Raw genomic sequence first — 27,517 nt, 5'->3', positions numbered from 1 at the left:
TTATCATAAATGTAGATGTTAGAGTGTATTCACTGTTGCAGTCATAACATTTGGGTTTATCTGCTTGCAGTAGCCCTCAGTTGGCTTGATTATCAAAGTCTTGGGTCCTGCGTCAGTTGCTGTCTCATCTTCCGTGACATCAGGTAGTCAGGGGTATAAAGCATGCAGCCGACGCCATTACATCAGTTTTTCTCGCCCCAGATGTCAGCTGCCCCCCTAATATGGGAAGCAATTATTTATATATATATATATATATATATATATATATATATATATATATATATATATAGATAGATATATATATATATATATACACACAAGGTTATACCTCCAACAAAAAAGCAAATACACCAAAAAGCTTTTAGGCACAGCAAAGGAGAGTAGAGGTATAGCCAAAAGAAGTCAGGGGGCTGGAGGGAGGGTAACCAGGACTGCAACAGTGAATACACTCGAACATCTACATTTATGGTAAGTGTATACAACTGTACTATGTTCTTCATGTTTTACTGTTGCAGTCATCACATTTGGGTAGATTCCCAAAGCTAAGGATGGGAAGAGGAATTTAGATAGCATTAGGACCAGCTATAAGGCCCCTGCAAGACTGCAGTGGCAAACCCAGCTCTGGATTTAGAGAAAATTGGCAAATGGTAATGCTTGGTGAAAGTATGTACAGAACTCCAGGTGGCAGCTTCTAGGATGTCTCTGGTAGGGACAACCTCTGAGAAAGGCTGTAGAGGTAGATGCAGCACTGGTTGAATGGGGTCTAATCCCCTGTGGGAGAGGTTTTACATGGTGCTTATAGCAGAAATTAATGCAATGGCCTATTCACTTAGAAACTGTTTGCTTTTAAATAGCCTTCCCCTCTGCACCTGCAGCAAATGCCAGCAGCAATTGTTCAGATTTCCTTTGAGGTTTAGTCCTGTCCAAGTAAAATCTAAGTTGTCTGTGCACATCTAAGGAGTCCAGTATCCGTTCCCCTTTGTTCTGTGGGTTAGAAAAGAAGGTTGGCAAATGAATGGATTGATTAAGAGCCACATTGGATACCACCTTGGGCATGAAGGAGGGATTGGTCCTGAGGGACACCCTGTCCCCATGAAAGATGATGAAAGGCTCCACTGCCATAAGGGCCTGTAATTCAAATACCCTTCTTGCAGAAGTGATAGCTAAAAGGAAAGCTGTTTTCCAAGAAAGGAATTTTAACTCTGCACTTGCAACTGGTTCAAAAGGAGGAATAGTGAGTTTTTCCAATACAAAGTTAAGGTCCCAGGCTGGAGTTGGGGCTCTCCTGGATGGTCTTAAGTTTTTGGCCCCTCTGAGGAATTGCTTGAGCGGTGGATGAAAAAAGAGGGGAGGTTCTGTGTTGTAATGAGCTGAAATGGCTGAGGCGTGAATTTTGATGGAGGAAAAGGAAAGGCTCTTATGAAGCATCTCAGTTAAGTATTGAAGAATCTGAGGTAAATTGGGTGCTGCTGTGGCCATCCCTTGAGTTTGGTTCCAGGCACAGAATCCTTTCCATTTTTCAGCATAAGATTTTCTAGTACTAGGCCTCCTTGCCTCCAAAATGACATCCAACACTTGTTTACTGAGGGATGGTAACAGAGAGATTAGGTAATTAGCCACGCTGCCAGGTTCAGGGTTTGAAGCTGAGGGTGCAGAATCTGGCTCTCCTGCTGTGACAGCAGGGTAGGGGCCTGAGGCAGGTGCCATGGGGCTAGCAGTGACACAATGAACAAAAGGAGGTACCAGTGCTGGCGTGGCCAGTCCGGTGCAATCAGCATCATCCTTGGTTTGTCCTGTTTGATCTTTCGTAGTACTTTGTAGAGGAGAGGCAGAGGAGGAAAGGCATAAACTGATAGATTTTTCCAGTTAATGGACAGAGCATCCACTTTCCTAGCTTGTTTGTGGGGAGTCCTTGTGCAGAATTTGTCTAATTGGTAGTTCTGGAGGGAGGTAAACAGGTCTATATCTGGGCTCCCCCATTTGTTTACCAACATGTTGAAAGTCTTTGGTTCCAGTTTCCACTCGTGTGGGTCCATGAGATTTCTGGTTAGTTCGTCTGCCAGTGTATTTAGTTTTCCTGGCAGGAACTGAACCTGTAGATGCACTTGGTAGCTCAAGGCTGTGTTACACAGAGCCATGGCTAGTCTGCAGAGAGGGTAAGAATGGGTACCCCCCTGCTTGTTTATGTACCACATAACAGTGGTGTTGTCCATCTTTACCATTAATTCTCCTGGAAGAATGTGGTCCTTGAAGGCTGTCAGAGCATTCTGTACAGCTAACATTTCTTTTTGATTGATATGCAGGTGCATTTGACTTGGGATCCATTTGCCCTGAATGCACTTCCCTGCCAGGTGAGCCCCCCATGCATAGTCTGATGAGTCTGTTGTTAGGGTTTGGGTGGCAGGGGGTAGAGTGAATGGTCGTCCCTTGTTTTGGTGGCAGGCCACTGCCCACCAAAGGAATTCTAACCGTAGGTAAGGTATGATAGGAATCCTTCCTTCTAGATCCTGCGAATGTTGACACCATAGGCTTTTTAGATACCATTGTAGTTTCCTCATATGCAGTCTTGCATATGGAATTAGTAGAATGCAGGAGGCCATGAACCCCAAGGCTTGCAGTATTTGCCTTGCAGATAGCATGGTTTTTGTGGCCACTAGTTTGAAGTAAGTTGTCAAATGACTCTGTTTCTCTGGCGTGAGGAAAGCCATCTGGGAAGTTGTGTTCAAGCTTGCTCCCAGGAATATAATTTGTTGACATGGCACCAGATGTGATTTATTTTCGTTTATGGTGTACCCCAGACAAGTTAGCACCTTTTGTACAAATGCCAGATGATTCAAAAGTATGTCCTGGCTTTCTACCTGAATTAGACAATCGTCCAGGTATGGGTACATTTGAATATTTCTTTGCCTGCAAAATGCAATGACTGGAGCTAGGCACTTTATGAATACCCTGGGCGCAGTAGATAAGCCAAAGGGCAGTGCAGAGAACTGACCGTGCATGTAGCCTGCTTTGAAGCGTAGGTATCTTCTGCAAGATTTCCTGATTGGGATGTGCAGGTAAGGCTTCCTTTAAATCCAGTGTTGCCAACCAGGCATCTTTGCCTAGCATAGGAAGCAACTGGTGAAGAGTTAGCATTCTGAATTTTGGAATCACCAAAAAGGTGTTTAAGATAGAAAGGTCCAGGATAAGATGCCATGAGTTGTCTTTTCTGTGTACCAGGAACAGTCTTGAGTAGAAACCTTGTCCCTTTTCCTCTTCTGGTACAGTTTGAATAGCCTTTATGCTTAAGAGAGGGAGAGTACTTGCTTCTGAGCCTCTGCCCACTGATTTGGGGGTAGATCAGGCCAAATGTTTGGGGTTGGTAACGTGTGGAAGTGAAATCTGTATCCTTGGGAAACTATCTTCAAAACCCATTTGTCCTGGGTAATGAGTTCTCAGTTATTTGCCTGCAGAGCAATCGTTCTCCCCAAAGGGACAGTCAGTTGAGAAGTGCTTTGAAGTTTTAAAGTTAAGTCATTGAGACAGTTTACCATAGGGGGGGAGTCTTACTACTCCTTGATTTGGAAGTTGAAGCCCCACCACTGCTTAGTCCTGTGCGTAACCTGGGACTGAAGCCTGGGTGTTCTACTGGTTTTGGGGTTGGACTGAAGGCCTGGAAGTGGCAGGAAAGGACCAATTCTTAGAGGCCCAATGCCTACTAAATCTTGGAGGCTGTACTTGTAGAAAACCTTTAACAGTTTGCATAGATTTAGCTTTTTTCTCCATCCTTTTTAAGAACAACTTCTGCTTTGTTGCCAAACAGGCAGTCCTGATTTAAGGGAGCATCCAGCAATTTAGCTTTAACATGATCTGGCAATGATTGTTCCTTAAGCCAAGAATGCCTTCTAAGTACAGACACAGTGACAGCAGCCCTGCAAGATGCCTCCAGTGAATCAAAACCACATTGCAAAGTATGTTTTCCAACCTGTTCAGCAGAATGCATTCAATCCTGTAAATCCTTATTTTCAGCACAGTCAGGAATCAACATCATTTTCTGTTGAAGCAACCCAATAATATGCTGCTGATACTTTAACATATGAAACTGGCAATTTAAGGCCCTAATGGCCAAGGTTGCAGAAATGTATACCTTCTTACCCAATCTATCCAGCGCCCTGGAGTCTCTATCAGAGGGAGTAGGATTTTTGGCAGTAGTAGCCTTAATGCCCTTGGGTCCCTGTGAAATGGTCTCAGGATCCGCAGTAGGATTTTTAAAAAGGAACTTGTGAGAGTCAGGAACCCTGTAATATCTATCAGGTTTTCTGGGAGCAGGAGGTAGAGAGTCAGGGGCCAAGCTAGATTCTGAAACGGCATCATCAACAATGTCTAGTACAGGAGGGATAGCTAAAGGCCTGTGCTTGGGCAGGAGTAAGAAATCCCTAAGCCTCTTTTTAGAATCAGAGTAATCCTGGCTTTCCCAACGAAAATGCTCCCTACGAGTATGCAAGGTTTCACCAAAAGAGAAATCCTCTGGGGGGGAAGCAGAGGGAATAGAGTCCTCTGCATCAGAATCCTCATAGGTAGATAAGGGTAAATACTGGTCATCAGAGGAAACAGAAATTTTAGAATTCTGGTCAGAAGTATCATAAGCAAATTCAGTCCTAGGTCTCTTACAGGGGGAAGGCTGGTTTCCCCTGATTAAAGTAATAAGGTTTTCAGCCATTCTTATAATTTGCTTTTTAGGCACAGAGGCCTGACCATGCATTCTGAACGTCGGTTTTCTAGGCATGGGTCGAGATTTAGGCCTTGAAGAAGAAGATGGCGTTGGTTTAGTATGCAAGTCAGTAGGCCTGAATACACCCTCAGAAGCCGGTGCCTGCACGGCTGCTCCGGACCCATCCAAGGTTGAGACAGCCGCAGGTTCCACAGTTGAAGCATCTCGCGGCATTCCGGATTCCAAATGGGTCTCAGTAAAGGCCTGCGAATCTGAAGTAGCGGGTATCAGGGGCTGCAAAAGCATCTCACTGAGTACTGGCAAACTGGCGACTGGCTTAGGAGAAGTATCGTCGGCAGCTTTGGACCTAGGCGGCCTGTCTCTGTCTATCTTTGCGTTTTTTCTCAATGTCTGTAGTCAGATGGCTAACCGAAGACATATCTGGATAATTGAACCGAGTACCAAAATATTTAGAACCGTAAATATATAGACGAATAGTTCGTTGCTTAAATAAGGCACAAAATTGACAGCGAGGTACGTCGTGGTCAGGGCCTAGGCAAGGAATACAGTACGAATTAAAATCTTTATGAGGTATTTGCTTTCCACAAGAAATACATATATTGACTTTTACTGACATTGGTTTAGAGCAGGAAAAAGTTTCCCCAACGGGGTACTTAGCTTTAGTTGAAGACTTTGGTTCTGAAATTTGAAAACAAAAATTTCAGGAGTCGGCCGACCGGCACTTGCGAACTGCTTCTGCTTCGGGCACCACATGGCAAAAAAGACTGATGTAATGGCGTTGGCTGCATGCTTTATACCTCTGACACCAAGGAAGATGAGACAGCAACTGACGCAGGACCCAAGACTTTGATAATCAGGCCGACTTAGGGCTACTGCAAGCAGATAACCCAAATGTGATGACTGCAACAGTGAAACACGAAGAACATCTCCCTAACCCTCTTTTTTGATTGTGGGTATTCCTCTGCCTCCCACTGGAAATGTTCCCTCATGGCATAGTGCGTTTCACCAAAAGTAATGTCCTCAGGAGGAGAAGCTGAAGGCATATTCTCCTCAGAATCTGAATCTTCAAATAAGTCAGGAAGGGGCTCTCCTCAAAGACAGACCCCTCCTGGTCAGAGTTTTCTTCTGAATCATGAGGTTTCAGGAGTAGGATCCCTCTTCCTTTTCCCTGGGGAAGACTCCAAAGAAGGTTGCCTAGCTCTGACTAAGCAGAATAGGTCCTCAGCTAGCCTGACCAGGTCTTGCTGATAACTGGTATGCCCGTAATCATGACACCAGTCTCTTTATAATGCAGAACAGCTGCAGGATGACACCTCAAAGGAACGTCACCAGTGCAACATCATTCGTCAGAAGCAGAGGTCTGCTGAGCAACACTAGACCAGACCGACAAACTGAAAGCCAAGGTCTGTGCAGAAGTTGAGGGACCAGAGAGCATGTCAGACTCTGTAAGGGTCCCGACAAAGGCCTGCGCCACCACCTTGGTCCCAGAAGGGGCCGGCAAAAGCACTAAGCCTTCATCACCAATAAGCTGGCAGATGGAGAATGACTGTTGTCCAAGGCCCTAAGCTTGGGTCTTTTTTCCTTGTCCTTATGCTTAGGGAGCTCAACCTCAGAATGACTGGAGGATGTCATCAAACAATGCGAAGAATATGGCTGACTAAGATGCCTAACTAAGATTTCGGCCCTACTCCTAAAGTCTTAGAATTAAAAAAGATGCAAAAAAGACAACTAGGGATGTTGTGATCCGGGCCTAGACAGGTGACACAAAGTATCAAAGTCTCAGTGTGGGGATTTGCTTACCACACTGGAGATAATAGTTAACCTTATCTGAAATGAGTTAAAACAAGAAAGAGAGTTCCCCAAAAGGGGTACTTAGCTTTAGAAGACTTCTCTCTGGTGCGGACCGACTGATCCACTGAAACACTCCTTTGGGCTTTGACAGCAAGAAAAGACTGATGTCATGGTGTTGGCTGGCTTCCTTTAAACCCCAGCATACCAACTTCAGGGTAGGGCATCCACCAGCCGTAGGAGAGAGATTTTCACTCTGGTAGTTGGGCCAGCCAAGGGCTTCCACAGCAGGAAATCGCCGCAAGTCAGGACTGCAACAGTAAAACACGAAGAACATCTGTGCTTTACTGAGACTTAAAATGCTCTCCTTCGTACAACTCCGTTCCCCTCCTACCCACACCTTACTGTCTACTACTAGTTCCTTTTTCTAACGTACTCTATATATGTAATAACTATCAGTGAAATGTGATGATGGAGAGGTTAAAGAACCATCAGAAAAAGCAGAACTGAGAATTTTTTTAAACACCTATTCTGAATTATCACAATTATATTTATATATAAAAGTAATCAAACTTTATTAGTAAGCTCACATTTACAAACATTACAATTCACATATATTGTTATATATTATATAACCTAAGCAACATTACATAAATTATTCAATTCCTGCCCTTTTTTTAAAGAAGAAACATTTACTAAACCATCACTTACAACAAAGGCAATCAAATATTTATATGAATAAAATCCAAGTTGCAAGCATTTGACATCACAAGCCATACTGACACACTCACAGTTGCAAACATTACACATTACTTATAATCTACCCAATTATTTTCAATGAAACATTACATAGCTCATTTAAGTCCTGCCTTCTTTTAAACCTCATTCCTCTCTTGTATGTATAGCTCCCACAATCTCCATGTTTTCCTATGTAGTTTGCTCCTACCCTTTTCTAAAGATCTCAATTCCAGTTATTTTATCTCTGTTACTATATTCACTACTTCTAGTATAGTTGGTTTAGATTTTGATTTCGATTTTCTAGTAACTGCTTTTTTGAAAGCCATAATTATAAATAGCAAGGCCTTACCATGTCTACGCAATTCTGATTCAGTTTCACAGCTCAGAAACATCATCTCCCTCGTCACACCAATCTGCCCACCCAGCATCTCCAAGAGTGTATGCTGCAGGGAATTCTTAAAGTCTGCCAACTCACTGCACTCCCAGAACATATGTTCCCAATTACCTCTTTCTTCCCCATCACACCTCCAACATTTGCTGTCTACCGGAGGAAAAATTCTCTGCAGTCTACTCTGGGTATAAAAATATCTACGTAAACATTTCCAAGCAAAAATCCTAAATCTTCCTAGATTTTGTTGCATATTTGGGAGACATACATATATCCTCCAGGTCTATATCACATAACTGAACTTGTATAAGTTTGAACAATGTAATATCGAACCCAAAAGTCCAAAACTGCACATTAACTAACACATAGAACAGCAATTCCCCCCCCCCGGGGGGGGGGGGCGCTGTTCCCTAACAAAATAATAATAAAAAAAAACACATAAACCTAAAACTAAAGTGGGGGGCTTCGCCACCCACACACCACTAATGTGGGGGGCTGTGCCCTCCAGCACTCCCTACTTAAATATAAGAACTCCGAGATCGCACCACAGTGGAGGAAATAGCAAAGCCCCGAAAACGAGTATACAAGTTCGACGATGTGATATAGACCTATATCCTCCCATTGTTTTTTTGTGAATTGCTTACCCAATCTCTCTTCCCAAACCTTTCTAACCTCCTCTATTCGATTCTTATAGTTACCAAGCAATATTTTATCTGCTCTACTAATTATTCCTTTTTTAATTTTTTAATGGCAGCTTCTATTCTAGATTCTACTAAAAACTCTGCCAGTGCTGGTCTTTTGTTTAGGACCCCCTATTTCTTTGCCTATACTCTGACATCAAACCTTGACAGAGAAGGCAATCTATAACCTGCAGTCTAAAATTCTTGGCGTCTTCCCATTCTAACATATTTCCCTCTAGTTATTTGCTCCCAATACCTTGGTTTATTTGCCAGTTTTCTCCAATAAATTCCAGCTCCCTCTTGTCTATTGTCTATATCACAAATTGCAGTCATCCCTATCAGCAGAATCTCCTTTCTCCATTCCCATGTTGGCTTACTTCTTAGAATATTTTCTGCTACTTTATGAATATAATATTCTGTATGATTATTGTTATTCTTCTTAAGGTCTGCATCCAAAATCCCAGTCTCTCCTTGTTTCTTGGGCTCCCCCCATTTCATCATCATCCCTTTCATAGGTTCATAGGTTAGGTTCATAGGTTCATACTAGGCTATCTGCCCTAGGGCATTTATAAGCCTAGCCAGAATGTGTTTGGCTTTCGCCACCCATTTTAAATTTATTTTGCTATGCCCTTTTTCGAGGTTAGTATACTGTGCCTCTGTCTAACAGTGACAAAGAAGTGATACCCGGAGTAAACCTACGATCTCCCATCCACTCATCAAGATTCCTCTTGAAGAGAGTCAATGAGGGACTCTGCCTAACCTGGACTGGGATTTTATTCCAGAGTGAAGGGAGCCTCTGGGTTATGAATCTGTCCCTCCAGCATGTCCTATTTATTTCAGTGCTGAGGTATAAGTCTCTCGAGCGCGTAGCTCGATGGGATTTGGATTTTCTGAGGTGCAGCATGTCCATTAATTCCGGGTTGGACATGGCTTTATACGTCAGGCACAGATCGCCTCTGAACAGGCGGTATGCCACTGAGTAGAGCTGGAGTTTCTTTAACCGGGCAGCATATGGCATCTGTTTGAGCCCTTTGATCCTCTTGGTGAGGTACTTTTGGGGTCTTTCCAGTTGCTGCAGGTGTCTGGTAAGGTACATCCCAAAAGGGGCATTGTACTCAATTGTGGGCCTGATGAGGGATGAGTAAAGAGGCACGATGACCTCCCCTGATCTAGATGTGAATCCCTTCATGATTAGGTGAGCTATATAAAATGTTTTTCTAACCACTTTGGCCACGTGGTTGTCAAATGAGAGATTGCTATCAACTTGGGTCCCCAGGTCCCTAATTGCTTCTTCCGTACTTAATGGATTACCACTTATGTGGTAATTTGTGGGCACTTAGTTTTTGCCAAAGGGGATGACTGTACACTTTTTGGCGTTTAGCTTGAGGCCATGGCTCTGGCACCAGTTGTCTGTTTCTATGACGCCCTTTTGGGGGATGCTTGTGTCGGCTGGAGAGTCGATTATGGCGCCCAGTTTGCAGTCATCTGCGAACTTGGTCAGCCACAGTCCTTCCGTGTTGGCCTGTACCTCTGAGAAATATATACCGAACAAGAGAGGTCCCAGGACTGAGCCTTGTGGGACACCACTTGTAACTGGTTTGGAGTCTGACATGGCTCCAGCAATTCTAGCCATGTGGGTTCTGTCCTTGAGCCAGTTTGCAATCCATCTAGTGACATAGGGGCTGGTGAGCTTATCTATAATGCCCGAGTGGGGTATTGTATCGAAGGCTTTTGCGAGGTCCAGGTAGGCTGTGTGGACCACCTTCCCCTCGTCAATGGCCTTGGTGACTGTTTCAAAGAAATCAACCAGGTTTAAGAGGCAGGATCTGCCCTTAAAGCCGAACTGGGTAGGATCCAGTGTTTGTAGGTCCCCAATATCTTTATTTATAAGGTCCATGATGATCCTTTCCATAGCTTTGCAGACCAAGCTAGTCAGGCTTATGGGGCGATAGTTCCCAGGATCCGTTGAGGCACCACCTTTATGGAGAGGGACCACTGTTGCTGTACGCCACTCTTTGGGCACATATCCTGTAGTAAGGCTGAGATTGAACAGTACTTTTATGTTTGGGTTTAGCTCTTCTTGGAGTTCATGTAGGACGCAGCCCGGGACACCATCTGGTCCCATTGATGCTGTGTTTTTGCTTTGGAGAGGGCGGCTCTTACCTGAGCATCTGAGATGTCGGGGGCAGCACTCTGCTGGGATAGATATTTGCCCTTTTGGTGGGGAGGCGTTTGCGCTGAACCTGTCAGCTAGGATGTTGGCAATGTCTGTGGGTTCGTGTATTTTTGTCATTTTGGACTAATTCTGAGCATATCTGGGAATTACCACCCAGGTTCCTAACATAACTAAAGAAAGCCTTGTGATTATCCTTAGTGTCCTGTGCAATTTTTCTCTCGAAGCTGGCCTTAGACAATTTTATGTGTGCCTGTAGTTTTTTGCTAATACTGATCAGTGATGCCTTCCCTTTTTGGGATTTTGCTCTATCATTTAGTAGCTTCCTCCTTCTATTGTATAGTTTGTTTATGGCTGGGGTCCACCAGACAGGACGTCTGCCTTTGGAGGATTGGGTCTTGGTTTTATTTGGGATCGCATGATCCATGCATTCCTGAAGGTGTTCACAGAATGCGTTTATAAAGGATTGTGCGGTCTGGGCCACATTTTTCACAGGCCCGGGGGCTTTGAAGGATTCCACCTCAGTTTTGAGGAGTGTGAAATTTGCTTTAGAGAAGTTTTTCAATGTGGTTTTCTGGGCAGGGGGTGGGGTCGGGATGTGAATATCCAGTGAGATTAGTTTATGGTCTGATCTTACCAGTGAGGGATACACTTCTGGTCTGGAGCATAGAGTCCCCATGTTGGTGATGATCAGGTCCAGTATGTTTTCCCCTCTTGTGGGAGTGATAACAAGTTGTTCCATAGCATTTGAGTTTATAAATTCTAGGAACCTTTGGGCTAGGGTGTTGGAGCTAGATTAATGCTCCCAGTCTATGTTTGGGTAGTTGAAGTCGCCCAATATAATGGTGTTTGGAGAGACCTTCATATATTCCAGTGTTCTCAGGAAGGCCGAGTGGGTGGTCTGTAGCAGGCTATAAACTGGAAGGCAGTTTTACCCACTGTTAGTTGCACATGGATAGTCTCTGATGCTTCGTGCTTTGCCACCAACCTGGAGGTGTGGGTATCTTTGATGAATATCGATACTCCCCCTCCTTTTGTGGTTCGGTCCAAGTTTTGGGGCCGAAAAGCATGGTATGAGGTATAACCTGGTAGTGCTGGGGTGCTCTCGGGAGCCCTGAACCAGGTTTCTGTTACTGCAAAGATATCGATGTTCTCCATGCTAAGGAGAGTTTCGAGTGCGTGCATCTTGAGGTTTAGACTTCTGGCGTTGAGTAGCATTACTCTTAGTTTCTTATCCCTTGTGATACCTATGGAGGTGGGTTTGTCTTTGAGCCTTGCCTAAAAAGGCACTATGGGGTAGCAAGAGCCTTTGCCAATATCCGAAAGCCCAGGGGTGACAGGTGCAAGCCGTCCCTAGCGAAGCATTGTGGCTTGTCGAGCATATCATTCCAAGCTGACAGGCATTGGATCTCCTTTGAATGACACCAGTACTTAAGCCAATTGTCGAAATTGATCATCTTGTCTTCATATTGTGGCATCATTCTTGGTGAGGGTAAGATGCTACTCAAGGTCAGGGTCATACCGGCCTGGGCTACATGCTCAGAGAGCTCCTTTATGTCTCTTTTCATGTAGTCGAGGGAGGTACGTCTCAGGTCATTCACACCAGCATGGACAATGACCGAGTCATATTTGTACTTGCCTTGGAGTGACCTGAGTGCTTGTGTTATGTGGCGGATCCGACAGGCTGCTCACCGTGACCCTCTCCTTGTTCAGCCTGGTGAGCGGGACGTCAGTGTGCCTGACGATAGAGTCACCTATTACAAGTGTATCAGGTGTGTTGTTTAGTCTTAAGGGCTGTGACTGTTTGGCACACTGGCTTTGTGAGATATGTGTTGCACGTGTTTTGTTTTGGGGTAGCGGCTGCTTGGGTGTCTGCTTTGGAGGTCTCTGCTGCTTCGGCAGATCTTTATTTAGAGCCTCCGAGTATGTTTTTCTGTGATTATGTGTTTGGTTTGCTGTCGTGGTAGGTCTATGTGAGACTGGAATTGTAGTGAGTGTGGTTTCCTTCTCCTCCTGACTGGTTATGCCAGTACTGAGTTGAGAGAGCTTAGCCTCCAGTTTGGCTATATGGTTGCATCTCTCACATGTGTTGGAATTTGTTGGGAGGAGGAGAGGGTTGTCTGTGTACATGAGCCAGTTGTAACATTGCCTCAAGATTCCCAGATTCACCAGCTGGAACGGAGAGGAGATTGACTTGACTACTCAAGCATAATCCACTTTGAATTACAGTTTTCTGCTTTTGCTACATATAGGAGCCTTAAGTGTGTAGTTCTGAAATACCCCTTCAAATCAAGGAATCTCATTCCACCCTGTTCTACTGGAAGAACCAGCTTATCCAACTTGACTTTTGCCATCTTCCCCTCTCAGATAAAGTCCTTCAGCTCTTTAACTGCTATCTACAACTTTTTCTCTGGTTAATAAAAATATGCCTGACCTGTGTACAAGACTAATGGGACGAAACATTTTAACTCCTTGTATCTTACTACCATTAACCATATAACAAAGCTTCCATTTTCTCAGTTTTTGTATTACCTTTGGTTTAATCTCTTCTCACATATCTTTAGGTGCCACACCAGAATCATTTTATTCCATACTCCTAAATACTTCATTTTATCATGTCCCCATAAATAAGGATATTGTTTAACCAATGCGTATGTGGGTACATAATTTACCGCTATTGCCTTTGTTTTAGCTTCATTAATTTTGTATCCCGAAAAGCACTGAAATGATCTCAAAATATTCCACAACACTGTAATATCTCTTTCTGGTTTTGTCAGGTATAAAATAATATCTGCAGATTGCGCTAGCTTTTCTGGACTACCATACAAGTTAAAGCATTGAATTTCTGAGTCCTATATTTTCTTTGCCAATGCTTCTAAATATAATGCAAATAACTAAGGGGAAAGAGGACACCCATGCCTGGTTCCTCTACTCAAGCAAAAATTATCACAGAGGACCCCACCCACTTTAATTTTCACCTGCGACTCCTCATAGGTCCTCCTAATCATCCTTGTATTTTTTTTCCGGAAATGCAAAAGCTTCCATTGCCCTGCTCATAATGTCACAGCTTACTCTGTCAAATGCTTTCTCTGCATCAAGACCCACCACCAACAATTGTAGTTTCTTATTCTGCTTCCCTCTGGATCATCACCGTTCATTTAATATTGTAAAATGTTTGTCCCCCCTCCACAAAACCATAATGATCCATATCTATCAATGCTGGCATTATTTTTGCCATTCTTTTATCCATTACAGACATGAACACCTTACAATCATGGTTTAGTACTGAAATGGGCCTGTATGAAGCCAGATCTGCTGGATCTTTACCCTCTTTAGGTATTAAAGCAACCACTGCTTTCTTCCAGGATGCTGGTATTTCTCCTCCTCTTAAAATACTGTCAGAACCTTCCAGACCTTTATCAGTTTTTCCCCTCCTAGCTTCCAAACTTTCACAGGAATACCTTCTATTCCTGGAGACTTTCCTGTACATTGGTTATACATCACAATTTTTATCTCATTTCCTCCTATCCTAACCATTTGTAATAGAGTCTCATCTACTTCTAACCTTGGCATATTTAATTCACCATAAACATTTCCATTTTTAACTTTGCTTGATTTCCATATTTCACTGCTTTATATAAACTTTCACAGAATTTCTGAAATATTTCCATCATCACCACAAGAGAGCTGAATATCTTGACAGCTAACTATGTTATAATGATCTCATAATGGCAGTCTTAGTTATCTATGAACATAACTGTTAACATGACTAATAGGTAATAAAATGTATTGGTAACCGCAATGGCAGGTCTCACTTTGTTTGACCCAAATTGCCTAAATGGGATATCAAATACTGTTCTTGATTATTTGATATTATTACGCTGACTGGATTTATTGATTTTATTAGATACAAATTTATTATCTACTGGGGGGGGGATACACAATTAGAGAAAACCTTTTTTCATTGAGGAAAAAGTGCTCTTATCAGTTAAATTTACAGCATTCTCTTAGGCTGACAGCTATAAAGACAGCCAGTCTGTACATACAGGCAATTTTTAAGTGGTATGATTTTTGTAGCGTGACATGATTTGTGATGGTTCCATTCCATGATTTTTGAAAGCTAACACACTGAGGTATTTTCAAGACTATGTTAGCAAAAGCTGTTCACTCACAGCTATGATTTATAGGGCTGGAAATGGGAAGGGTGGTGGTTGTGTGTGTGCAAGACAGTGGGACCAAAGTCCCTTGCTACAGTTATGAACCATAAAGACATCCAGCATATGGGGCAACTGTGGTAAGAACTGGAGGAGTTCTTCAGGAACTCAAACACAACTTCTTATGCTGGATGTGAAGTGAACATGGTAACCTTGAAGAAGTGCCATGACTGTCATCGCTCCACTAAGAAAGCTTTAATAAACAGGGTAATATATGACAACCTGCTCAAGTCACAAAGCTACGGACTACACTGAAGACAGACAATAATTCATTTTAAAGGAGGGAAGGGATACTGGCAGAGAAATGATTTCCTTATGCAAGTTGTTTCAGCATCATCAAGTCTTTAAAATGTGTAATCTGATGGGGGCCAAACATCTTTTTCACATAATAAATAAAATGCCAAAAGTGGAAAGAAAGAAGAAAATAAATAAAAAGATTGTCTGCATCATTTCCAATATACAATTGTTATTAGGCAAGTTATTGGTTTACAGATCTTAGTGTGCATGCGTGTGTATGCTTTTATGTGAAACAGAAACTAGATTAAAAAAATGATCCACGTATTTCGAATAACACTTCTGTTGTCCTATGTTCTTCAAGTCATGAAGACAGGTCATTTAAATAGTACAGCTGCATAAAATACTTTTAGCTGAATTCTTAAATTACCAAAATATTAGAGTGGACAGTACATTTCCCTGGTTTCATTACCGTGACTGTTACTGGTTCCAGACAGCTCTGAAAAGCCATCACACATGTGTATGTATAGGATTACAGAAGCACTGAACCAGCACATTTTGACAGCAAGGTACAGAGCCACGTACAAAGCAAGCCACTACAACTGTAGTTATAAAATATGGTCCCCATTTTGTCACTGTACAGCACACAGACACAATTTTTTGTTTATGGTTAGGTCTATATAAAAAGAAATGCTGCAAGCACATTTGTTATGTCCTGTGGCTACATGATCACTTTATTGTTTATTAGTAACATGTTACAACACAATTTTATTTTTCAGTTATTTGATTTAACTAAATAATCCCTAGAACTGGTTTCAATCTTTGAGACAAAGATGAGTTCATACTTAGACCTGGAAAACTTAAGGCAGTAGTTTTTGTATTTCACTCAAGTATTTTTATGACTACAGTGCTTTCTGAAAGCCACACAGTATCTCATTTTTTATGTACGATAATTATTCATTCCACAAATGACACTTATGTTTAATTTGCCTATACATTTGACATCATAAAGGAAAAAAATTGAAGTTAAAAAAAAAAACAGTAGGTTTACAAAATTTTTCAATCAAACCTTCTAGTGCTTTGACATTTTACTGTCTTCAAAGGAAGTAACAAGCTGCGGCACTAGAAGGTTTAACTAAAGTATTTTATAAAAGAACCAGTTGTATTACCTGGATGTGTGTTTCTTGCTGGTACATGCCCATTACTGCAGATGTTAATAGAAAGGCACTTACTGACAGTATTTTGATCCAACTTACAATGGTCACTGAAGGTGGCATTCCAAACTGTACCATTGTTTCTACTGGTAATGCCTTTTTTATTTTCTCCAAAAGTTTTAGGCTTCTAATTCTGGGATGGGAATGGAATAAAGTCCATGACATTAGTATTGGGTATCACAAATTCTGTTTCAAAAGAATAAAGCATTTTCATTCTTTAAACCTAGTTTAAATAATGGTACAGATATCAACACCCTCCAAGAACAGGGAAGCTTAGCTTAGAAGTCACTCATTTTATTGGCATTTAGCAAAACCATTTTCACTTCTGATTTTTTTTTTTATCTTGTGTAATTTTCATTTTTTTTTGTTTTTATTTTGCTTTGGTATCTGAAGAAGTCAACACAAAACTATAAGGATAACATTTCTTATCCAGTACTTTTACTGTGAGGGACATGAAGCCTATCAGAGGCAAACACTCTAGCTGACCAGGCCAAAATGAAATTACTCCCCCAATGAAATTATTCCTGTCTATAACATTTATCTATTCAGCCACTGATTAAATGAATGCTACAATTTTCTAATAAAACATTTAGCTGCCATAAAAAGAAATGGAAGGATTTCAACTAAGTGTATGTGTTCTCTCATCCTTGTATGCTTGGCAATCTAACCATATCCTTTTGCACATCAAATTGGTAGATCATTTTATACTGTTAAATTAAATACAATGACCATGTTAAAATTTTCTTTAATTCTTTTTACTTTAGTTGAGATATTCCTATATTTGACCTCGACATTGGCAGGACAATGTCAAAAGTATTTTTTTATTTTTTTTCCTCAAGTCCATTAAAATGTGTGCACACAATGCTTTATGTGGAATGTTTTATGGGCAGTAGAGATAACCAAGATATTTCTGGGGCTGCATGTTGCAAGGTCTGTCTTATAAGCTCTTGAGTCCTGCCAAGTTAAATTTTAACACAATATATTTTCATGCTATGGACTCTATATTGCCATGGTACAGAGACCCTGTATTTGATATTGCCTATTTATTTTCATCATATAATAGTGGTTTCATTTTTTATTCATAAATCTTTCACTTTACATTTCTTCTTCCCTCCCCATAGTACTACAGCCTTTATTTAAAGCAACCTAATACAACTTACAGTTTGAAAACAAAAGGAACTTTCATCAAACAGCATGCAGTATCACCCTCCCATCAGTTACAAGCATTCACTTGAAGTACTATTTGTGGTAGCAATCACAGGAGATTACTAGACTAATGGCCCCAAGTCCCTTACAAGCCTGGCCAAGTTCAACCCATGTTCCCAAGGGTGTCTGGCTCAAGCAGACACTAAAATCAGCAACTACTGCCCTCTCCAACAGGGACACAGGTGGAACCGGGTCTATATCAGTTCCGCGAAAATCCATTTCAGCAAATACCAAAAGAGCGACACGTATTAATCGAACCGCAAATAGACCGAACGCACTAAACTGCAAAATTTAAAACATCAAACGGTCATAGTCGGTCAACCCAACCACCCACTACATACTACCTACCCAAACAAAATAAATAAACCACATACATAAACTAACCAAACCCTACTCCTAACCCTAAAATAAAGCACCAAAACCCAACTTCTAACCCTACACTAAACCCCACATACACAACTATCTATGCACTATCCTTAACCCCTCCTTAACCCTAAGGTCCGTAACTACCACACACTTCCCCTACGGAGATATACCCTAACAAAATAAATAATACACATAAATACATTTAACAAAACCCTACTTCTAACACTACACTAAATCTTACACACATTACCTATCTATACACTTACCTTAACAGCGGTGGTACGGCGGTAGCGTTGTTATCTCACAGCAAGAGGTTCTCCCGTTCGATTCTCGGCTGGGCTTGGGAGTGCCTTCTGTGTGGAGTCTGCATGTCCTCCCCGCAGTTGGGTAACGTTCTAAAGACATGTGTGTGTAAATGGACGTGCCTTCGTTGAAGGTTGAGCGTCGAACTGGCACCTCGGCGTTTTGTAAAAATCTACTGTTAATCATTAACGGACCGGAGTTTCGCTGTGGCGACCCCTTACCGGGAAAAGCCGAAAGACAAACAATAACAACACTTACCTTAACCCGCACCCTACCCGAAGGTCTATAACTATCGCACACTTACCTTACGGAGCTATACCGCAGACGGGCCAACCAAAACACTTTGACACTTCGGATTTCGCTGTTTTGGACGTTCGGCGTTTACGTAGTTCGTGCAATACATGTCATCATTTCGTATTTGTGGAAAGAGTGTTTCGATCATCTGATAGGGACCCGGTGGAACCCCTGGGGTGAATTTCCACTTACCCATCCAATTGTCCAAGTTATGGTTAAATAGGGCCAATGAGGGGCATTGTTTAATATGAACAGGAAGCTTGTTTCAAAAGTGGGGCAACCTCTGTGAGACAAATTTGTCTCTCCAGCAAGCTCTGTTGTTATCGCATAAAAGGTTAAGGTCCTTTGAGCGAGTGACCCGTGTGCTATTTGTCGTGCGAATGTGCAGCACTTCCATTAAAGCTGGGTCAGAGATTGCTCTATATGCAAGGCACGGTCACCTCTGAGCAATTTGTATGACACAGAGTAAAGTGACAATGACTTCAGTCTGTCCGCATAAGACAGATCTTGAAGACCCTGAATTTTCTTTGTAAGGAACCTTTGTGGTCTCTCCAATTGCTGCAGGTGTTTGGAAAGGAACATATCAAAAGAAGCGTTGTACTATATTAATGGCCTGATGAGGGAAGAGTACAGGGGGGTTTGTAACCTCTTTTTTTCTGGAGGCAGTGCCCTTACTTATGAGATGAGCAATATAAAATTCCCTTCTTACCACTGTGGAGACATGCTGATTGAAGTTAAGGTTGCTGTCAACCTGTGCCCAGATCTCTCACCACTGGTTGTGTCCTTAGGGTATTGCTATTGATGTGGTAGTTTGCAGAAACATCACCCTTGCCGAAGGGGATGATAATGCATTTTTTTGCATCAAGTTTAAGACCATGACTTTGGCACCAGTCATTAGTCTGCGTAAGACTTTCTTGCAGGATGTTATCACTAGGGGTTTCAATGACTGCTCCCAGTTTGCAGTCATCAGCAAACTTTGTCAGCCACAGTTCTTTAGTTTTAGCCTGTACTTTGGAGAAGTACAAAGTATAAACTATATTGTGAACATTATGCTCAGTTTTACTTATTTTCAAAGTTTTCAAACAGTGTAAAACCTGTCTGGTGAACAGGCTTAAGCTATTAGAAAGTACAGTGCATTCCAAATGAGTGTTTCTTTGTTATTATTTAGTATCTAAAAGACTGCATTGTAATTGTTTATAAACAGGTTGAAAGAATACAATTTTCAAAGTTAAGTACAAAATCCTGCATTCCTTTATCAATAGCTAGATTCAGCTTGGTTTTATGGCAGTGTATTTTATTTACTTTTTAGTTATTTATGTTTTGTTGTTTGTTATTCCCATTAGGCCTATGGCTCTTGGTTAGAGGCCTTCTCTCAAGCATTTAATAAACTGGTGAAGCTTCAACAAATAAAAGCTGCTGCTCATAGGTGTGTATGTGTGTGTGTGTGTGTGTGTGTGTGTGTGTGTGTATTATACATATATATTTTGCTACCCCTCGCCACTGTCTGTCATAAATACAACCTCTACCAATCGACCCATTTAATCCCCATAAGTTGGGCGAGGGTTGCCCAAGAAGGGCAGTCATTTAGACAGCCATTAGTGGTGCTTGTAGGATTTTTCTATTAGCTCTACAAGACACCTTGTCTTGTGGAGTCAAAGGAGAATGTGCCATGGGCTGTTTGTGCTGGTTATCCTTCACTTCTGCTAGAGATAAACTTAGCGAACCGACCTACCCTCCTTTAAAGCATGGCAGTGATTTCCACAATCTTCATATGCTCCCACAGCATCTTCTAGCCCCCCTTACCATCCAGAAGAGATATGCAGGCCATACTTCCTCACCCCTCTTCTTCCCTGCCGGGTGCCTCTATTGTTGGGGCCACTAAATGAATGCTGGCCGTATGGACTGGAGTAAGGCCTCCTTCCCTCTGCAGCGTGGAGCCAACTGAACACAATGCACCACAAAAACAAATGAATATAGCAGTTTAACTGAGTAAGCCCTTTCATCATAACTCTCAAGACAGTTCATCAGACTGAAAGTCACAAATAAAAATATCAGTTAACTTGTAAATGAAATGGCATCACAGGAAGGTGACTACTGGTTGAGAAACGCACAGAAAATTACCAAAAGTACATGAAAAAGACAATAAAAATCAATAATGAAATTTCTATTCCATACATTGCATCTAAAGGTGTAACATATTCTCAATTTTTTTTCCGTTTCAAAACACATTTAAAATTTAGATGGTCAGTCAATACCGACAAGACAAGATACAATCAGGATTAATCTCTTGCAATGAATAATGCTGGCAGACGAGGTTGAAAGGTCTTGTAGTGAAGAAAGCTGTAAAAATATGCAGCTATGGTGGGTCTAGCTTGAAGACACTATTCTGAAGAGCTAGGTGCTTTTAGCTTTGAAACTCCCAAGTCACGATGACCCGAGTGGATACTTATCAGAGACAGAAATGAAGCTGCTGCTAAGATCATTTTATTTGGCAGCACTGAGGTCAGTGATGAGAAGTCTGTTTCGATAAACAACTTGAAATCCACGACTTTGGGAGTTGTCTTGAATATTACTACTAGCACTGAAATATAATTTTTTTCTGTTATTCCTTTCAGAAAAAATATATATCATCTGATCTTTACCTCAAAATAATCTACATTCTGAATAGTTAAAACTCAAACTCCTTCAGTCCTAAAAGAAAAAATATTAGAGCACATTGAAAAAAGACAACAGCAAAAGGCATAATTCAGCTAAAATGTTATGCCTTCTTTTCTTGTTTATAATAATGTTCTTTATTTTAGATGAAGGTTTTAAAATGTAAAAAAATACATTAAAAATAAAATAACAAGAAATATTAAATGTAAAATTACTCTAGTGCTGAAGCTGGATGTGAAACCATGAAAGTATCAGGAAGAGTCAGCTATATAAACTGTCTTCTACATTAAGCAAGATTATGTGGAATGCAGGCTGAGGGACCAGTGTGGGTCTTCATAACAGCAGATGAAGCAGGTAGAGAGGAACCCAAATGCAATATTATACTGTTACAGTGATCGGTGGAAGATAGCTCCCCTACCCCCAAAATTCAAATACACTCATCCATAAACTTACTGGTATCGCTTTCTTAAAAAGGCAAGACTTTTTAACTACTCCCACACAAGCTCATGTACCTGTAAACGTAGTAGTGCTGACTTCTGATCTTGTTTCAGAGTCATCCTCCAACCCTTCTTCTTCTCCAGAAAGTATTTTACCTTGATTAATGAAATGTAACATCCATAATGAGTACAAATGCATTTACACAGTCAACAAATATAGTTATTTTCTGGCTATTAAGACATAAAAAGGCACACAATATTTTTAAACAGGTTATTCAAAATGTTTCGGCTACACTGTAAGAACTTAAAGCTGTACAAGTAAAAAATATTTTACTGAAAACATTTTAGAAATAAATATTTACCAGTTGTGGATGACTTACTTTCAGTGTCTCTGCCCACTAAACAACACAGCAAAGATTTCAGCGCATTCTGGCAAGCAGCCACATAAAGATGCACATAAAAGTAACATCTGGCAAGCAACTGTGTAATGTTAATGCATCAACATGGAGCAAAGGTTTGTGGGGTAACAGTAACACTGCGTACGATAAAATATCCAGAAAAGAATTAGAACACACACTTTTAAAAAGCATTTAAATAAACAGACATGGTGACAAAAATAACAACAATGAAAAGCTTTAGCAGTACTAAAACTATTACCATTTTGAGTACCGTGATGTACCCAACTAATAAGGAACTACAACAAATTCAATGTTCTCGGCAGCTTCTTGACAAAAGATCTCACGACCTCCAATGTCTGACCATTTTACCCCCTGTTTAAGATGTTCATATTTGCACACAACTATTTGCTTATTTCCATGCTATATCAAACCATCATTTACTGTTTGGGAAAATGTTAATTACCAGTGCCCTGGGCATCAAAATGAATTTCGGCATATTTATTTACTTTTTATTTTATCTGCTTGCAGACTTGGTAAGCCCATGGAACAATTTGTCCCTTTTTAGTAATAACCTGGGAGCACAGTATAGGATGAAGGACTCAGATCCTTTACCATGGGCACAGGAAGCGGCTCATTAACAGCTCAGAGCTTTAGCCCTCTGTGCTAATTGCAATGAAAAATGGTGGTGGTGGGATACCACTAGTATATTACAGAGAAAGAGTCAAAACTTGTCATAATGAAATTTAATCCCAAAAGTAAGTACTAAACCAGTGAATACAACTGAATACAAAAGCTATAACAATATGGAACAAGGACACACTCAATGCAATTCACAAATACCCTAACAGTCAACTACTGCTATACAGTGACTAAATGCAAAGCAGTCTTAGAATGTAATAGCTCAAAACGTGCTATGAATTGAGACTAAGTTCTACTCATTGCCCTTCAATGTTCAGAACTGTAATTAAAATGCAATTAATTAAATTTATAGTAATTAACTGAAATTAAACTAATTAAACAGTCAAGCCCTACCCTTTCTACTGGACAAAATACCTGAAACCAGACAACTGAATTATGTTAAAGAAATGCATGCATCAGAAAGGTCACTGTATCATGACAGTTTTGCTTTTCACTAAAGACCTGCGGATCAAGGGATCTTCCCCTTAGTGGGGTGAACACAGGCACAGTTTCAAATAAATTACCTGAAGATATTCATTAGAACAGCTTAAAATTTAGGCAAAGACTAATGACCATTTTTGTAAGTACCAACCCTAGTCTATCCTACAAATCTAAGCGGTACCCCAATAAACTTGCTTTTCAAAACAAAGCACATTAGGCACATGTGCCTTTTTTAGGACGGAAATGGAACTTTGTACGACTAAATTTTGTCCATGTTTACACAGTACACTTGGAAGCTAAATGAGTCAAATCCAGGTCCTAAAGAATGCAGCTTCTTAGCAGCACATTGCTTTAATCACTGTGCTTAAAAAGCAGACTGAGTGAAAACTAAAAGAGGAAACCAAACAGATACAAAGAAAAAAAATACATGCCTTCTGCCTAAGAAAACTGTCTGGCAGTTCAGCGCAATAGGCTGTTAATGATCACCATTAGGTACTCTTGGATTTAATTCCCTCATTCTCAAACTTGTACAAAATGGGATGCTGAGCTCACTTAACCAGAAAATGGGTATTTGGGGATGGTGGCTTGATGGGTTAATGAAGAAGTGGTAAGAAATATTCTAAAGCTCTCTCCCAAAATTTGAAGAAATCTCTCAAAATATTAAATAGCATGGCCAAGGCCCTGCAAAATAAAAAGAATGAAAAGGGCAGTATGTAGTATTGACATATTATATTCATTTAAAAACTTTGCACCTCAAGCTTCTAAAACAGTTCAGAACATATGGCAAGTGATCTTGTATTCTGTATGTGCTTGAATACACTCCTGTCTCAACTCCTTTACTGTACTTTCAATACTAAATGCAATATATTGTCACAGTTGTCTTTCTTTCGAGAAACACTGTAAATACCATCATCAGGAAACCTTTCTTCTTCTCTCTAGTAATTTCTTTGAAAACTGAACATTTCAGCTCCATAAATTTGTTGCGTTTCTGAAATTAATCTCCAAAAAGCCTGAAATGGTAAAGTGTATTGTCGTCTACATTTGTTTTTGCTCCTCTATTCCTTGACCAATTTAAAGCTTTCAATACAGTTTCTCACTCTAAACTTGTGTAAAAAATTTCTCAACTTGGACTATCCCATTCTTCATTACAGTGGCTCAACAGCTGCTTAACTGACAGGCTCCAATCTGTAAAATGGTAGTGTACTCACTCACCCTACTTGCACATCTCCACCTATGTACCCCATGGCTCTGTTCTTGGGCCCCTCCTCTTTAATACCTTTATCAATGACCTGTATACCTCCACAAGTCCAGCCTCTCTTATACAATATGCTGATGACTCCACACAAGTGCATCTAATAACTTGCATCAACTCCTCCATATTACACAAGAAGCTTTATTATGCCTAACTACTACACATCCCTAAAAAAGTTACTATTTTCTCCAAATTACACATGCCTGACAAAATTAAAATTTTTTTCCCACTAAACAAAAATGAAATTTATTTAGTCTCCCATAAACAAAACTTCTTGAAGTATAAATAACTGCATGTTCAAAATAACAAAAAATACTCACAAAAAAATTAGTAATGCTCAACATGCATTAAAAACTTCCACCAAAACCACTCTTGCCTCTACCCATCTTCTTGCATAAAAGGTGCATTTGGGAGCAATATTTGTAAAATAATGCTCAACTAGACAACTAAAATAAGTAAGACAGTAGGATTTGAAAAGCAGCAGGAATTGAAAACTATGCTACAACAAAATAAAATAAATTCACAGCAGATGTGCCTTACAGAGCCCATCACTGCATGGTACTAAAACATATTAACTGGTTAGAAATGCTTCACTAATAATCACACAGCTAAAAAACTGTTCACAATCGCATTAAACATCAAAAAATATTATCCAATTCATACTTTGACCAATTTAACCAAACAGTACTGCAGCTGACTCTTCTGCATACATCTCAATGGCTAAAGGTCTCAGAGCTTTGCTCACTACACCTACCTAATTCCCTAAATTACCCTTACCCACTCCAACCCATCTTGCTACAAAATGACTACCTGACCAGTATTCTTCTATCTTATCCTGTACTATTGCGTCTATTAGGCCACATACACTGTTCCATATGCTTCTCAATTTTACATTGTTATGAAAGAAAACTTTGTCTAAACATGCTTTCTTATCAACCTTTGATTGACTTATCCATATCACTGGGTTGTCTGTATCATTAATATAATATGTTTACATAAAAACTATTTACATTTATCTTGTCAGTATTTTGTTTTCTTATTACTGTATACTCCGTTTTTTCTCATTACTGTACATTCAAATGATTTATCATTATGTATATATTCATATATGTTACTCTCTGTCAGTTTCTTGTGGAGCTTTTCTCCAAGGGCCTCCTCTGAAATTTTTTTTCCCATCAACAAAATAAATATGTAAGCTGCTCTGGTGGTGTACAAGGATAAAGCCCCAACTACAACCCAGCCAACCTGGGACAGATTAACAGCTCAAGTGACTGACAGAGCAGCAGGGAGGAACGAGCTTGCCCAAGCTGAGGAGAGGGTGCATGTTAGTTACGCTTCCTAAAGGGAGGCTTGCTCACCACGGGGGAGTTGACCTTAGACATGGCCACTGAGCAACGGAGCAGAGAAAGTGGAAGAGGTATATAACACACACACAAAACACCAGATGGAAGCACAGATGACCAAGCTCCCAGGACACCCTTTAAATCCACAACCGGCACCAACAAAACTGCAGACAGCCCCAGGGGGGAGGGTGGGGGTTGATTAAGAGGACAGCTGGTAGAAACGGCATGGATGTGGAGTACTGGAGGTCGGCCTGAAAATGATTAGGTCTGAGTAGACGAAAAACAAAAATTAAAAACAATAAATATGAATATGTTCTACTGCACAAGCGTAAACGAATTAAGCTATGATGGAAACTGTATGTATAAAGCATGTATTATTAATCTATATAAGTTCATCTTCAAATTATATTAAGAATAAGGTTGTTTAAAAAAATCATCCTAACAAGTGGAACAATAAAAAAATTTTAAATCTTTTTTGTGTCTGAACTCATAATTGTTGGACAACATTCTTTCATGTCCACACCTCTGACACCTCTCAGTTACCAAACATATACTCACACTAACTATATATATATATATATATATATATATATATATATATATATATATATATATATATATATATATATATATATTCTACACTGACTAGTTTCACCACTGCCACATTAAATCTATCCACAGTACAAACCATGTCAAATAAAAAAAAGAACTGCAAGTAAATAAACATCATCTGGGTTTCTACACCAGTCATAATCAATCTCATGTAACATCTTAGGCAAGTCTACTAATGGCTTCCCTACATACTTCCAAAGTAACCTTGACACATTATCTACATTTTTTAATTCAGGCTTTCTCTAGTGTCCAATTCATTAATTATTAAAATTAAATTTTTCATAGATTGGCTCTGTGCTGCACAGGGATGTAGCCCTTAGTGTGACCCTGGTGATTGGGGTTCAAATAGTGGCCCTAGCATTGGTGCAGCCAGACAGGGATGGAGGGGAGAAAGGTGAAGAGATCTGGTCTGCTTGCCTCTCCCAGACAGTGAGGAGGGTAGTGGGCACACAGGGAGCACATGTGAAAGAAAGATTTCACCAGTGGAGACCATGGAAACCACATCCCCCTGCTTTAAGGGAAGGAAAGTACAGTTGTGTACCTACCATAAATGTAAATGCTCGAGTGTATTCACTGTTGCAGTCATTACACTTGGGTTATCCTGCTGGCAGACTATCCGCAGTCGGCATGAATTCCAAAGTCCTGATCCGGCGTCGGTTACTGTCTCCTCTTCCCTGACGTCAGCGAGCCAGGGGTATAAAAGATGCAGCCGACGCCATTTTCTTCAGTTTTTCTTGCCCCAGATGTCAGGTGCCCCCAAAAGGGTAGGCTAAAAATTCTGCTCATAAAAAAGCATGCACTAACATAAACATTACCTTCATCTACAAGCAAATACACCATATAGGTTGTATAGAAATAGAGAAGTACAGATACGTCCCAGCAATGAAAGGGGGATGGGAGGGAGGGTAACCTGGACTGCAACACTGAATACACTCGAACATCTACATTTATGGTAGGTACACAACTGTACTATGTTCATCGTATTTCACTGTTGCAGTCATTACACTTGGGTTGAATCCCAAAGCTGAGGTTGGGTGGCTGGGCCTGGATAGAATTAGGAGTGGCTATGAGGCCCTGCAGAACTGCAGTGGCGAAGCCTGCTCTGGATTTAGAGTAAAGAGGTAAGTGGTAGTGCTTTGTAAAAGTGTGCACTGAAGTCCTAGTTGCAGCCTCCATAATGTCCTTGGTTGGTACTCTTCTGACGAAGACTGCTGAAGTGGCTGCTGCTCTGGTTGAATGTGGCCTAATGCCCTTAGGCACTGATTTGCCATGTTGTGAATAGCAGAAATGAATGCAGTGGCCTATCCATTTTGAGATAGTCTGCTTTGAAATAGCTTTTCCTTGCGATCCTGCAGCATATGCCACTAAGAGTTGCTCAGTCTTTCTGAAGGC

The 27,517-nt window shown here is 40.8% G+C and overlaps 1 protein-coding gene across 4 annotated transcripts in view; it reads right to left on the bottom strand.

The window, feature by feature from the left end:
• HTT (huntingtin) overlaps nucleotides 1–27,517 on the bottom strand; it is a 4,811,037-nt gene that overhangs the window by 3,970,426 nt on the left and 813,094 nt on the right. For all 4 annotated transcript variants that reach the window (XM_044062924.1, XM_044062926.1, XM_044062925.1 and 1 more), the window contains one exon: nucleotides 21,477–21,557. In XM_044062924.1, the coding sequence (XP_043918859.1) occupies nucleotides 21,477–21,557 (81 nt within the window). The remainder of the gene's footprint in view (nucleotides 1–21,476; nucleotides 21,558–27,517) is intronic.

This window comes from Protopterus annectens, chromosome 2.part1 (genome assembly GCF_019279795.1).
Source record: "Protopterus annectens isolate FY-2018-M chromosome 2.part1, PAN1.0, whole genome shotgun sequence".
NCBI lineage: Eukaryota > Metazoa > Chordata > Ceratodontiformes > Protopteridae > Protopterus > Protopterus annectens.
Note: the sequence above shows the minus strand (reverse complement) of the source record. Positions and strands in the feature narration are given on the sequence as shown.